Source organism: Telopea speciosissima, chromosome 4, assembly GCF_018873765.1.
Source record: "Telopea speciosissima isolate NSW1024214 ecotype Mountain lineage chromosome 4, Tspe_v1, whole genome shotgun sequence".
NCBI classification, from domain to species: domain Eukaryota; kingdom Viridiplantae; phylum Streptophyta; class Magnoliopsida; order Proteales; family Proteaceae; genus Telopea; species Telopea speciosissima.
The window spans coordinates 63,388,712-63,403,696 of NC_057919.1; the positions used below are offsets into that span (position 1 = coordinate 63,388,712).

The 14,985-nt window shown below is 38.4% G+C and overlaps 1 protein-coding gene across 2 annotated transcripts; it reads left to right on the forward strand.

The window, feature by feature from the left end:
- Positions 1-2,311: 2,311 nt before the first annotated feature.
- On the forward strand, positions 2,312-10,512 carry LOC122658830 (serine/threonine-protein kinase PBL27). Of its 2 annotated transcripts, none has more exons than XM_043853958.1 (5): positions 2,312-2,758; positions 3,715-3,914; positions 4,133-4,322; positions 8,799-9,190; positions 9,346-10,512. In XM_043853958.1, the coding sequence occupies exons 1-5, from the start codon at positions 2,629-2,631 to the stop codon at positions 9,973-9,975; spliced, it is 1,542 nt and encodes a 513-aa protein (XP_043709893.1). In that variant the 5' UTR covers positions 2,312-2,628; the 3' UTR covers positions 9,976-10,512. The 2 variants fall into 2 exon arrangements, with proteins under 2 accessions (XP_043709893.1, XP_043709892.1); XM_043853957.1 differs by having other exon boundaries at positions 2,312-2,752; positions 3,706-3,914.
- The last annotated feature ends 4,473 nt before the right edge of the window (positions 10,513-14,985 follow it).

Sequence of the window (14,985 nt, forward strand, 5' to 3'; positions counted from 1 at the left end):
TTCGCCATTACATTGTATGATGATGGAAATTAAAATAAATGCATTGAAAATTTCAGAACATATGGAACGAAATAATTATATATGTGTGTGTTAAGAAAATTATATAAATATAAAAAAATTCATTCAAATTGTAGAATGTAAGGTACTTTTAATCTTTGGGAATATGCATCCTTTAGAATACAATACAATACAAATACATTGTTAAATAATGCTAGTCTCGATCGTATGCGCAACTTCACACTAGATCAAACTAAACTAGGAAGGGTTGGGTCCTCTTGTATGTTAGGTAACTAAATGACTCTCACCTCTTTGCAAGGCAAATGGGATTAGCATTCCTCTTAAGGCTGCGTTTGGTATGCATTCCTCTTTAGAGAACCTAATAGGGTTTTTTATGGGAAAGGAAACTAGCTCAATATAAATACAAGTGTTTAGTTTTCCAACCCTATCATCCCTCTTTCTCTCTCTATATCTTTCACTTTATTGAGAAAGGTTCCCAAGGTCCATCACTTGAGTTTGGAACAGGATTACAGATCTAGGAAATGAAAGCACTAGTGTAAGCAAGTCAATGACAGCTTAAGGTAAGCTTCAGTCCTTAGCAAGTAATATTTAATTTTTATTCTTAAGGAAAAGCATCCATTTCAATGGTAATTTTTGTTTCATCCATCCTATTGAATTCATAGGGAAAACTACTCCTTCACACAATCATGTGAAGCGAGGCTTGTATCTTTACAGATCTTGTGGATATGGTGTCTACATCACTATTGATATAGATGATAACTTTTTAAGTTCGATGCGTTTTCCAACATGGAAATATAAAGCTTTAAAAACGAGTGGTAAAACTCAATTTTGTTTTATGATTTTTACTATTAGAAAATATATTTAAAAAAAAAAAAGTTGAGCGATAGGAATAAGTAGTGAAATTCATAACCTATCTAGAGGTTTTTGTTGAACCCTCAACTTAAAAAAGGTTGACTATCGAGACAATTAAGCCCTTGATGATGGCGATTATGGATAAACACTTTCTCATTGATCCATTGATGAAGCCTTTTGGCTAAAAAATTAATATATCGTCAACAAATAAGAGATGACATATCCTGTTGTTGATATGAGAAGCTCTATAAGGATTTATTTTATCTATGGAAATAAGCAAATTAAGGTTTTTGGTACGAACCTCATAAGAATCAATAAAGGGGGGCCGTTCACTTTTATCAAACTGGTTGAGCAAATGGAGTTATAAAGTCTTTTTTCCGTCTAGTTGAGTTACCTAATCGAGAAAATAGGGAATTCTTTACCAACGATGAAGGAAATACCCACGAATCTATCGTTATTATTATTATCCCTATTTATCAGAGATTTGAAATGTCTTTCACTATTCTTGATACCCATCCAAATGCAATAACGACGATCAGATGACTAGAGGAAATCTCGATCTGATAAAATTTATAACTTTTTTTCCTCCACCCAAAAAAATAAATATGTAAATAAACGGCTTAGTATTTGGTATGATAGTTGGTATTTAGTATTATTTGGATTACTCTACCATCAATTTTTATTTTTTTTTTTCCTTTGATGTTCAAATAAAATAATTTTTATAAAATGGAGACAATGAGAAATTTGATCGAGTTCTGATTAAAAATAAAAATAAAAATTCATATATAATTTATTAAATTTGACATGTGACTTATTTCAGAAATACCACATCAATCAGATAAGTAATTTTATTTTTTTTTTGGTAAAAGATCTCCAATCCAGATAATCCTCCTATAGGACAAGGTGGGTACAACTTGAACCAAAAGAATGATGATTGACAATACAAGGCATTGGATCAAGGGCTATGACGTCATCCACTTTTTTTTTTTTTTTCTCCTCTCACATCCATAATAGCCTTAATCCACGGCTCAGAATCCTGACAGTAAGTAATATATTAAACTACATAAGTTGTACCTTATCATCATTAAAAAGCTTTTCCAATATTTTAAGCATATGTTTATTGTGGGAACACAAATCTAATAGTCAGAGTAGGTCCCACGGTCCCACAACCTCGAATGTGGGAACCAAAAAGAATTTTGTAAAATGAAAAAGGGTAAAATCGTCAACTTATTGGAAAAAACACGAATGGCATTTGCCGTAGAATCTCAGAAACTCTAATTTTTTTTTTCCTGCTTTACCTGTAATTTGAATTACTTACTTTAATCTCATCATAAAAGTCAATAATTAATGTTAATTTTGTTTTTTAACTTTAACCAAAAATTGCTCTCTATGTCTCTCTATATTTCAATATTTTTCTTTATTTTTTTATTATTTATTCTTCTTTACCTTCTTTCTGTTTTTTTCTCTCATTTTCTATCTCTGTCTTCCGGATTTGTTGATCTGCTGCTTCTCAGCGATGATGATTTTTTCCATACTTGTTTGGGTGACTGTGAGGTGTTACAGTTTAAGCAAGTTTCTTCACTGAAGATCGCTCAAGGAGAGAGAGAGAAGAAGAAGGGAGTAGGTGTTGGAATTACTGGATGGTTGGGAGAAAATGAGGAGTGGTTGTTGAGTTGAAGATCGAAGTGTTTTAGTTGTCTTGTTCTTTTTCAATTTTTTTTTTTGTTTTTTACTCTTTCTGGGTTTGTTCGATTTGAGATGGGCGGGTGTTTTCCGTGCTTTGGATCATCGATTGAAGAGAGCAACAGTGTCAAAGAAGTTGCGAAACAAGATTCTGTAAAGGAGGGCTCAGCTACTCAATCTCATCATGTGAGCAGAGTCAATTCAGGTAATTCCCTAACTTTTGATTTTGGGTTTTCTCATCCCTTTCACATGGGCATGACTTGAATTTTTTGTTCGTCTTAGTTCTGACTGGAGATTACAGCGAGACCCATCATCGGTGTCAAATTTTATGTTTGTTTGTGTAGTTCTGATGAATTTTGAGCATGGGTTGGTGCTAAAGTTTTCTATCATTTGATTTGATTGATTTATGGGTTCTTTATTTTGGTCTAGGTGGTTTGCTGAGTTGGGCTTTTGTATCTGCTGCGGTTATTGTTCTTCGATGAATTGCTTGTCCACCGGGTTCTGCTTTTTAGTTATTCTTTATCTTCTTTTTTCATTCTCTATTTGTTTCTAATCTGTTGGTTCTGTTATTTAAAGGGGAAATCTATACCTGGTTTTATGACTCGTTGCTCATCTCTTCTGTGATTCATGTTGCTTAATTATATGTTAAATGCTGAGTTGAAGAAGTGGCTGATGAATATTTCTGCTTCTAATTCTTGGATTGGATGAGTTGCTCTCTTCTTTTTTCCCCTCCAGGAAGATAACGAATGTTAAGATGAAAGTTTCTTAAACTGTATGCCTTGGAAGAGTTCTTGGAACTCTAATTTCATCTGTGTTATAACCAATTTCCATTGTGAACTACTACATTTAGGTAATCTGAGGGTTTTGTATGAATGAGGAAATGTAAGTCAAATAGCTAAAGTGAAAAGGGATTCCTGGTAATTGCTTTTGCTTTTATGTTGGTTGTGAATTAGAATATAGCAAAGAAACCCTATTGTCTGATTTTCTACGAAGCCTACATCCTCTATAATATAGATTGCATCTCATTGCTTGAAACTTTTTTTTAGGGTTCTCCTTTGTACTTGTTCTTTTAGCTTTCTCACTGACACTGGTTTTCTCGTTGTCTTCCCCCGTCCTCCTCCTCCTTTTGTGCGCACTATGGGGAACTTCATGGGAGTGCAGAAAAATCAAAATCGTGGAGTGGTTCTGATTCTAGGAGGGAAATCTCAGCTCCTAAGGATGGGTCAACTGCTCATATTGCTGCACAAACTTTTACCTTCCGAGAGCTTGCTGCTGCCACTAAGAACTTTAGGCAAGATTGCCAATTGGGTGAAGGAGGATTTGGGCGAGTATACAAGGGTCGGTTGGAGAGCACTGGACAGGTCAGTTGGAACTAATCTTATTAATTGGTTGGGAATAATAAATAGTAAAACATGTTATTTGAAGAATCCTCAGATTTGTTTCTTGTCTTATTGCTATACTATATGCATTACTTACACACCATTTCACACGTCATTAAACAGAAAATCCTATATGAGTTTACTTATCCGTCAGTCTTGTCCTGTGCTTTCTCATTGACTTGAAATGACTGTTCTTGCAGGTAGTTGCTGTGAAACAGCTTGACAGGAATGGACTCCAGGGAAACAGAGAATTTTTGGTGGAGGTTCTCATGCTTAGCCTCTTGCATCATCCTAACCTTGTCAACTTGATTGGTTATTGTGCCGATGGAGACCAACGCCTCCTTGTTTATGAGTACATGCCATTGGGATCATTGGAGGATCATTTACATGGTTAGACTTCTTGCTATATATATATATATATTGTGTGTGTGTGGCCTTTAAAATTGTTTAATCTGTACAATTCACTTTCATTTGCCCTAAAGAGCCTTATCAAGTTTTTGGAAAAGCATTGAGAGTATCTTAGGTTTATAACTTTCTCCCTTTAGATAATTTGCACTAGTGAAATTTGGTCAAGCGTCACTTTAGGACGGCAATGCACTGCCCTCATTGATGAAATGAGCACTCCAATGTGTGTTAAAATAAACAAAAATAGACTCTAATTTACCTAATCTTGTTCCCAACAACTTTGAGTCATCTGCACAAAAGTTTTTTCATGCCATTCCCACTATTTAATGTGATATCTGCTGTTAAGTCAATATCAACGGTGTCTTTCCTCAGCACTTACAGCTGAGATCATCTTTAGCCTTCTCTTTCTCTTTTTAACACCTTCAATGTACATATTCATAATACATCCACCCCAGTTTGCATTATTTGGTGACTTTTGCACTTGGTCCGACCATCTCAATAAGCTCCCACTCTTCTTGTCACTTACTGTTGCAACTCCTAAGTTCTGTTAAATGCACTTGTTTACGATTCTAGTCATTCCTAGTCTTGCCTCTTGCCCATCTCAAATCTCCATATCCTCATCTCAGCTCAATTCGTTTTATGTTTTTATGTTTCTTTATTGCCTTGTGTTCGGCTCCACACATCATTGCTAATGTTTTAGCTGTCTTAAAACATTTTATTTTCGTTAGATTTCTGATGTCCTAAGGCACATCAAGATCCTAGCTTTGCAGTTGGACTGCTTATTTAGTTGGAAGCTGATGATTGCTAATGACATGGCTGATCTTCTGGCTAGAGAGGATGTAGAGAGATGGGGTTGGAGTTTGGGGAATTTGTTTCCTCTTCCACCTAGTTTTTGGGGTTGTATGATTTCTCAGATGTTGTGGGACCTTTTTTTGGTTATGTATGGTTGATGGAAAACTTTTTTATTTTCCAATAAAATTCTGTTGTTATTTATGGAGAAAAATGTTTTAATGGAATGAACACAATACTTCAAAGTCTCCTCTCATCATCATCTAGCTTGCTTTAATTTAAAGATTGGTATATTCTTTTATCTCGCTCTCCTTGTCTGCTATTGAAGCAAGTAGAAAATGGTTATTCTGGTTATCTCTTTTTTATCAATCCTACCTACTCCAGTTCTAGTGTTTTTTTTTTACTGAAATTGCAGTCCATATATTCTGTTATAGTTGTTGCATTTACCCTTTTCAGTCTCACCAACCAAAATTGTATAATCAGCAGACAGCATAAACATGGAACTTCTAGGTCAGAGCTTCTTCTTACCATCTTCACTATGACAGTTACTTGATGGGGAGCCGTCTGTGGGTGGTATGTTTGGATTCAGTTTTGCTGTCATCATTAGGGCATTCCGGGAACTGGGAAGGGTTAGTTGATTAATTGGGAAATTATCAGTGCCATCCCCTGACGTTTGCCTATATTTAAAGCACACCCACTAACTACCATAATATCAACCGTTACCCATTTTTGGATGGTGTTAACCTATGAAATTCCTTTGACCAAAATACCCTTAACACTAAAACATAAAAAAAAACCTATTCCTAAAGAATCGTTATCGTCTACGGTTCCCTGACCAGTGTGGTTCCCTAGTGCCTCTCACAAGAGGGGGTGGGACCCACCCGGGGCACCTGACTGAACACTCTGCCCGGGTGGGGTCCACCCTCCTCTTGTGAGAGGCACTAGGGAACCCCATCGGTCAGGGAACCGCATACGATAAAAATTCATTCCTAAATCATTTCTTACCGTTGGAGACTTCAAAACTAGCTACCTGAGCTTCTCTCCCCCACCCATTTCCGGCAGCTGTAAGTAATTCTATACTCCATTCTATCTAGTACTGCAGTAGTAGGATATCGACTCATTAGTAGCATTGGCAGAGAAAATTGCATTTCCAACTGATTATATCCATATCCATAAAAAAAAAAGAAAAAAAGTGCAGTTACATACTAGTGATTTTCAGGCACATAAAAAGCAATTTAATCAATAAGTGCTCCAAATAACCATCATTAATCTTGCCACATTAGATTAGTACTGCTATACTCGATATCAAATACAACCCAAACAATTCAAACTCCACATGTCAAGGTGTTAATCGGCTTGACACTCGAGGAGAATAAACTATATTATGGATTTGACAGGGAGGAGAATAAAATAGTTACAAGGAGCGTCGGTTATTCACTGGGAAATATGGAGTAACCAAACAGAAAAATAGGCGAAATAGGCTGAACCAGGAGCACTTCGATTTCAGTCCAAGAGAGCATGTGTTGTAGATCGATTTCAGGCAAAGAGAGCAGGTGTCACAAATCAATTTCAGGGTATCTTAGCACAATTTCAGGTGTTGCAGCTCGATTTCAGGAACTCGACGGTAAAGCAGAGAGAGAGAGAGAGAGAGAGAGAGAGAGATTCCAGCCTTTGGATTGCCAGGTGGAACTTCCTCAAATGTTGACATTGGTCCTCACAAACTTAGGGTTTTGACTCCTTCAATTCCACAGCTCTGAGAACTAGAGCTTTCTAGAGAAGAAATATAAGAATCACCTGCGATTCGAGAAGAAAGAGGAGTTGCAGAGTAGAGAAGATGAGTTGAAGAGTTACTGGTTGTCGAGGTTTCTTCGGGGTAGTTGTGAATGTGCGCAATGCATCGAGTAAAATTTACAAAGTTTTGTCGAGCAATGGTGGTCGGTTGACGCCGGGCTGCTTTATCGCCGGAGTAGGTTTCTTCAAGACGGTAGGTTGCAGTGGATTCTCCAAGGTTGTCAGTAAGTGTGAGGAAGAAGGTTTGTGGGTGTTTTAATTGAAAGGGCAGATTAGGTACTTCGGCCACTAAGAAGGGCAGAATTGTCATTTAAAAAATATTAAACTTCTGACATCACCACTTAACAGCTCTTAACTAAAGGTTGGGGGTCTGTATGGAATTAGTTTGGTAAAGCAGGGGAGATGGTTGATATTATGATAGTTAGTGGGTGTGCTTTAAAATATAGGCAAACGTCAGGGGGTGGCGCTGATAATTTCCCTGATTAATTTTAGGATTTTGGTGTACATGATCACCTCTTAGGATGGCTCTAATGATAACTACTACCCATAGAAAGAAACAGGATGATTAAAACCCAACCCTTGTTTGTTAATTAGACACTATATAAAGATTGGTTCATGCTTGGGGGATCTATAGTGATTGATTGCTTCATCATTTTTCAATTTGTTTTTCTTTTTCTATTTGAACCAGTGTAAGATTTTGCCGGTTCATTAGGGGAATATTTTGTCCCATTTCCTTGCATTGAGAAGGGAGTTAGTATCCTCCTTTTTTTTTTTTTTTAGGTGACTGTCCACATAAGAAACAAATAACATCAATCAAGTCCCTTTCTGTCCTCAGGTTTTCATTTTGTGCTTATTGAAGAGAATCGGACCTCATCACCTTTATTCACCGTGATTGAATGGACAAGTTTGTCAATTTCACTATTTTAAATCATGTCATATCACAATTTCTTATCCCCAGCAATCTATTGCTCAATCAGGTCGCACACATCCCCACAGTCATGGGTTTGCAAGGACAATAGCAGCTTATGCACCAAAAAGAGGAAAAAAGGGGGGGGGGGGGGGAGGAGTAGGTTGTCAAACTTCTTCATCTCAGTATAGCCTTTACATGTTATTTCATAAAAGCCACCTTAAATTGATTCCCCCTTTTACTTTCCAGGTTTTTCTTTTTTTTCTTCTTTTTTTTGGGGGGGGGGGGGGGGGTGCATTGTTAACAAATTTCTCATATGATTATTTTACTCTCCTGAAAGAATGAAATTTCCTCTGTGATCTTTTTTCAACAAGCTCTCAGATGTGTATAGCATTAGCTCATTGCTGAACCATGTTCAGCTATTAGGTATCTGGAGGGGCATAGACATAGATCCCTTACCCATTGTTATCTGGGGTTTGAGGGTCAGCAAATTCTGAGGTTTGCCATTGTTTGGTGTTGTGTCAGAAGAGGATGGAAAGCTTATGGTTATTTTGTTGAGGTCTTTGGGTATGCTACATGAGCTTTTAAGGACAAACTATCAAATGGTTGTCTGAACATTTTCTGGCCTACACTGAACAATGTCTATTGAGTTTAATTTCCAAAGCCATTTCAATACTGTCTATGCTGCATTCTTGAGGTTAGGCTTGTAGCACTTGTTGCTGCCTGCTTGGGTTTGGGTGCGAAAGGAGCAGCAAGACTACCTTGGTACAGTTCCTAGGACAGTTTCAAATGCCTAGGGTTATAATGTAATTTAATAATATCTAGGAACTCTCTCTCTCACAGTGAATGGATAGAGTCTATAATGATCTCCCCCCCCCCCCCCAAAATCTGGCAGAACTTCTTTGGTGATGTAGAATATAAATTTTGCCACCACTAACTACATTACTTAGTAGCTACCTGTTACCTATTTTCAGATCTTCCACCAGACAAGGAGGCTTTAGACTGGAATACAAGGATGAGGATTGCCGCTGGTGCAGCCAAGGGTTTAGAGTATTTACATGATAAAGCAAATCCCCCTGTCATTTACAGGGACTTCAAGTCTTCTAACATCCTTCTTGATGAGGGCTATAACCCAAAGTTGTCAGATTTTGGGCTTGCAAAGCTTGGTCCTGTTGGAGACAAGACTCATGTCTCCACACGAGTGATGGGAACTTATGGCTATTGTGCTCCTGAGTATGCCATGACAGGGCAACTGACTTTGAAATCTGATGTGTACAGTTTTGGTGTTGTCTTCCTTGAATTGATCACAGGGCGCAAGGCAATAGACAACACACGGGCTCCTGGAGAGCACAATCTTGTTGCATGGGTAAAATAATTTTTAATGTATTTCTTTTACAGATTTTTCCCTTAAAATTTGTTCTTCCGTTTGCATAAAATAATATGTGGGATTATGATTGTCTTTTTGAGATTTAATTGATGAATAAAACATAAAGATTCCAATTCTTGGGATGTGGATTGCAGGCAAGACCACTTTTCAAGGACCGTAGGAAGTTCCCCAAGATGGCTGACCCTCTGCTGCAAGGCCGTTATCCAATCAGGGGACTTTACCAAGCTCTTGCTGTTGCAGCCATGTGTTTGCAGGAGCAAGCTGCTACAAGGCCTCTAATAGGAGATGTTGTGACTGCTTTGACATATTTAGCATCCCAAACATACGATTCAAATGCGGCTTCTGCCCAAAGTAACAGAGTTGGTCCATCTACCCCTAGGCACAAGGATGACCGAAAGAGCTTTGGGAGTGGGACTGACAGCCAAGATGAAGCTGGACGTGTTGGTCGTCGTTCTCAATCACCCCACCAGAATTCTCCTGATAGGAGACACAGAGACCCTCTTCGAGGAGTGAACTTAGGTGCTGAGAGTGGCAGGGGTGAATCCAGTGGTGGATCTGGAAGGAAGTGGGGCTTAGATGAATTGGAAAAGCAGGAAGCTCAGAGGGATAGCCCTGTTCATGCAAGGGATTCACCAAGGAATTTCAACCGAGATTTTGATAGAGAACGTGCAGTTGCAGAGGCAAAAGTATGGGGTGAAAATTGGAGAGAGAGAAAGCGAGCAAATGCCATGGGTAGCTTTGATAGCACAAATGAGCAACCATGATTCAAGCCGAAACCCAGATTCATCTTGCTTTTGGTCTGAAAACAACAGGTTGCTTCCAATGAACCATTCTTTAAAAAAAAAAAAAATGAAAAAAAAAAGAGAGAAAACAGGGAGAAGAAGTGGTTATGAGCCATCACATGTTCTGTTTGGATTTCGATCTCTCCAATGGAATAAGGGTACACTTGTCCAACTCAACAGTTGCGGCTTGTCCTCTATCATTTATAGTTAAAGTATCAAATCAGATGCCCCTGGTTACATGAACCATATTGAATTTGTGCAGAGTTCCCTCCATTTAGTGTGGGGAAAGGAGGAACTGTTAAAAGTCCATCTGGAAGAGGGAAGGCTATTCTTGTGGACATGTGCAGGTAAATCCAAGCATTGAATGTTAACTCTGCAACTTGTTGGACTTTGCATGTATGGATTTCTCAAAGGGTCAGGGTACAAAAGGAAGCTTAGAAGTTTATGTAAAGGGAAAAGGTTATGGGTTTTGTCTGGGTGTCTCATTTTTCAGCCCTTGTATTTTTGGACCATATTCTTCTTGTATGGATTTCTGAGTCGGTCATATTATAGGTTTATACAAAAGGTTTGATTACCATGTTATTTCCTTTGAATGGTCTCTCCTGTCAAACTGGTATTAGGAATTTGAAGTTATATGATATGCACAAATCACTATATGGATCAGTGGAGGCCGATTCCAATTTTGATTCAATCGGAATTTGAATCGAAGTCGGCTGGAACTGATTTGACCGGACCTGATTCCGATTCCTCAAACCATGGTAAAAACATGTGGGATATGGGATCTTTATGGTTTTGCATTCACTTGGAAGACTATGTGCTAAATTTGAGGCCTTGGTTTTTGAATCCATCTAAAGCATAGTTGCAGATTTCCTCAAGGTGGTGGTGTTTAAAATTTTCCTTCTCCCCTTCTCCCATCGTGGAGAAAGAAGAAACCTTTCATCACTGGTTATGTGATCTTTCCTTTATTATCATTAACTCTCATTCCTTATTGTATAGAGTTGAAAATAACCTTCTCTGTGGCTAATCGAAAGGTCAGATCTCTCTCTGTATCATGGGTGGAGAGAAACTGAGTCCTTATTGAAAACTTACCTGGTGATTAGTTTCCAGATTTGCAAAAGGTTGCAGTGCTGAAGCTGTGAAGCATTGTGAGCTTATACTCACTTATTTTAGTCACAACCGTTGATCCACTGTCCATGTTTTTTCTGCATTAATCGGTTACTGGCCCTAGAATAGAATTGAAGAGAGGAGAGGGGAGAGAATCTGAAAAGATGGCAGTAATGGTTCTGGCTCTTGTTTGGTTGCCTCTTTAATTCATCTGTTCTTCTGGGTCTGGTACTGCTCTGATTTGTCTGCAACTCCTACGCCACACCTAAGGCAAGCTCCCTGCTGTAACTCCCTGACCTCCGGCGACCTCCCACCTTTTCAGCCACACTCTCTCTTGAGACCTTCCTGCTGCAACTTTCCCTCCAAAGGATTGACGCGAGAAGCCAATTTTTTTGACTCGTTTGTTCATTGAGGTTCAATTCCACCCAACCCAGCTTTCAAGAAGAGCACCCAGCATCCTGATTACAAAGGTCAAGGAGCCAGGAAGAGGAAACAGGCCAAATTGGCTGTCTTGCTACAGTCAAGGCCTTCCGACCCAGCCTTGGATTCTCACGGAAAAGGTTTAGATTCATCTTTCTTACAACAATCTAAAGCGAGCCTATACCTTAGAGTGGAGCTCTCGTGAACAGAGAGGACCAACGACATTCACTGGGGGAACCCAGGGCTCTGTGGACCACCATTAAAAGGACCAAAACTCCTCTAATGGTGTAAGTAAGATCAAGAAGAAGAAGCTCCGCAATGATTAGAGACGTAAATGAATAGCCGAAATTCGTTTCCGTATCCGTTTAGCACTATCCGAATCCGTCTGAAAGCTAAAAGAATGCGGATACAGATAGGCTAGAGCTATCCGAAAAGCTATATTTACATATAAACGGATAAAATATCTGATCCGTATCCGTGTCCGTATTCATTCGAAAACTAATCGAATACGAATGCAGATATAGCACTATCCGAGCCGAATCCGATCCGTTTACATCCCTAACAATGTTAAGCAGCAGCTCAGCCGTGAGATGACTTCAAACTACAGTGGGTTTTGTACTTGTTTGTTTTTACATGACCCATCATATTTTTATTTTTTATTTTTTTGATGTGGTTAAAGCACACCTGTACATAGAGATAAAAATTTCCAACCTCCCAAACCAACCCAATACGAAGCGAGCAAGGCTATTAAAATCCAAATCAAGGTCGAATTGGTCCTGCCAGATTGGAATAGACCGGAATTAGACCCCAAACACTCTAAAATTGGTCCGCGGAGAACTGTATGCTAGAGACCTCTAGAGTCAGTCAAAATTGGGATTTTTTTTAAAACATTAACTACCTAATTATATCACAATAGCTTATCGACCGGCCCGGGGACCATAACTCCATAAGGCCATTAAAAGTAAGGGGGATTTTTATTTTATGTTTTTTGGAAGGTTGGGGACATAGGATATTTTTATCTGCTCCATCTCTTGCCCGCTCCATTTCCCCAAGTTCCTCTAATAGAGGGGGTTGAACCTCACCCGAGTAGTGTATTCGGGTACAGATAGGGGTAGGGTGGTCATTTTCACCCCCTCTATTAGAGGAACTTGGAGAAATGGAGCAGATAAAGGTCTGGGGATCGGTGGTACGGGAGAAAATTATCTGCTCCATTTCCTCAAGTGCCTCTAACAGAGGGGGGTGGACCCCACCCGGTCAGGGGTAGGGTGGTTATTTCCATCTCCCTATTTGAGGTACTTGGGGAAATGGAACTGCCCAGGAAATGGTGCAGATAATGATCTGTGGGACGGGGAGGAGAGTCAACCACAAGACCTCCTTGGTCTCACCAATCGTAAGGCTAGCTGCTTCCCTACTAGAATTGAAAGTGGTTATAATCGATTCTGATCTGAATCAACCAATTCGACTGATTCAATTACAATTTTTGAAACGTTGATATGAAACCAATCACATGATTTAGAGGGTTAAGATTGAAAGAATTTCAACATGACAAATTTGACACAATACAACATAGCAGGGTAAGTTTGAGTTAGGGTTGAAGGAGTGGCACACTAGAGCTTTTTGACAAAATAATTTTTGGGAAAGGTTCTCTGAGCCTGGCTAAGGGTACACTAGCATTTATGTGTTTCTCTCTCTCTCTTCCTCATGTGAAATGTCATCATTGCCCTACAATGAATGATACCATTTTACCGCACCTCATAGGTGGGCTTCTCTATGTTGCTTGCTCAGAGAACCCTCTCTCATAATTCCCATCCAACGGTTGAAAGACACGACTTTATACATACACGGACGTGCATAAAAACTAGGTCGATTTTAATATTAGAAATAAAAAGGATGTGAAACCTTTCATACGAAAAAAATATTAAGCTTTCTCTTCTCTCCTCATTTAATGATGTGAATCCCTTCATACGAATCAATACACAAAAAATCTTTACCAAACATGATTACAATATAAGGAAGCAGTGTGTCAATCCCTTTCCCTATATTATATTATACCCAAACATTGTTAAAATGATTGTCTTGGTGTTTTGATTTACATATTTCTCTATGCATTAAGCTTGAAATATAATTTTTCTTGTCATTTTCTAAAGATTATACCTAGAAGAATTCATGACATAAATTAAAAAGTTATTGTAATATTAACAAGATATGTTAGAGTTCTAATACTTTGACACAATTAAGATGTGTTTGGGTCTAGGCAACTTTGATGAAATAATGTTACTTTCAGGAATCAAACACTGCTACGGGGATGGAGGTGAATCAACCAGCAGATTACATTGTCTCCTTACCTACGGGTGATGTGGAGACTATTCTTCAACCGCTTGACTTCCCAGAGAAACTTTGTAAATTGGTTAAGCAGGATGCTGATTTCTGTATCTACTATCGGTTGTAACTTCCTTGTTTTTGGTACTTTGGTTGATACGGGGCCTGTCCCGTTTTAGTTGGGGGCCTCCCATTTCCCTCTTTAAGCATATTTTAAAGAGGTTCTAGGTGGCTTCCTGTTTTTTTGTATATTTATTTTTTTCTTTTTCTTTTTTTTAATATAATTTACTTATTCAAAAAAAAAACACTTAATCCCTCCTTACTAACCTAGACTATTTCTAAATATGTGTTTATGATCTGAAAATATTTCTTTTTCATCCTACTCTATCAGATTCTTGTGACCATAATGATGATTTGGGAGATGCAGATGCAAATCATAGGTTGTTAGAAGGTATCTCATATCTAGTTAATTGTGATGGCAGCTATGCAGAACCTACTGAAGATGCAGGATAGGTTTCTATTTTGTTGTAACCATCCATATCTTTTCCAAAGGGCTGAACTTTCTAATTTTTATTTTTGTTTCATTCTGTTATAAATTTTACTAGTGTCCCACGTGTTACATTTGCAGGGAAAAAAACACAAAGCTTATGGATCATTTTGTACACTAGAAAGAAATCCTGTAAATACAAAACCCACCCTTTCCGCCAAAAGGATGGCCCAGGATAACCAAAATTGCAATCTATAAAACTTACCCCAAGAATCCAAGACAGTTCATGAAATTGAACCATAACAACTCGAGGGGTAAAAGCCTACTCAATAAACATGGTAAAAAAAGTTTTAGTTACTATAGACAGACATATATACTCTTGATAAAAGTTCATTTTCTCTTCGTCCCCTGTGCAAACACAAAACAATAAGCAATATCAAATATGGTAACTAGCAAGTCATAGAAATCCTAGTTAACACAGACCTAGTACTCACTGAGCTAAGATGGTCGTCCATCACTGCTTGCTTCTTTTTTGTTGGAACCGCTACCTTTAAAAGGTCGACCTTGTAGGAAAGGGAGGAAACAATATGTATATCATACAGGAGCTCTAACACGGTAGACTATCCAAAGGGGGACACGGGTGGATAAACAATTCAATTCCT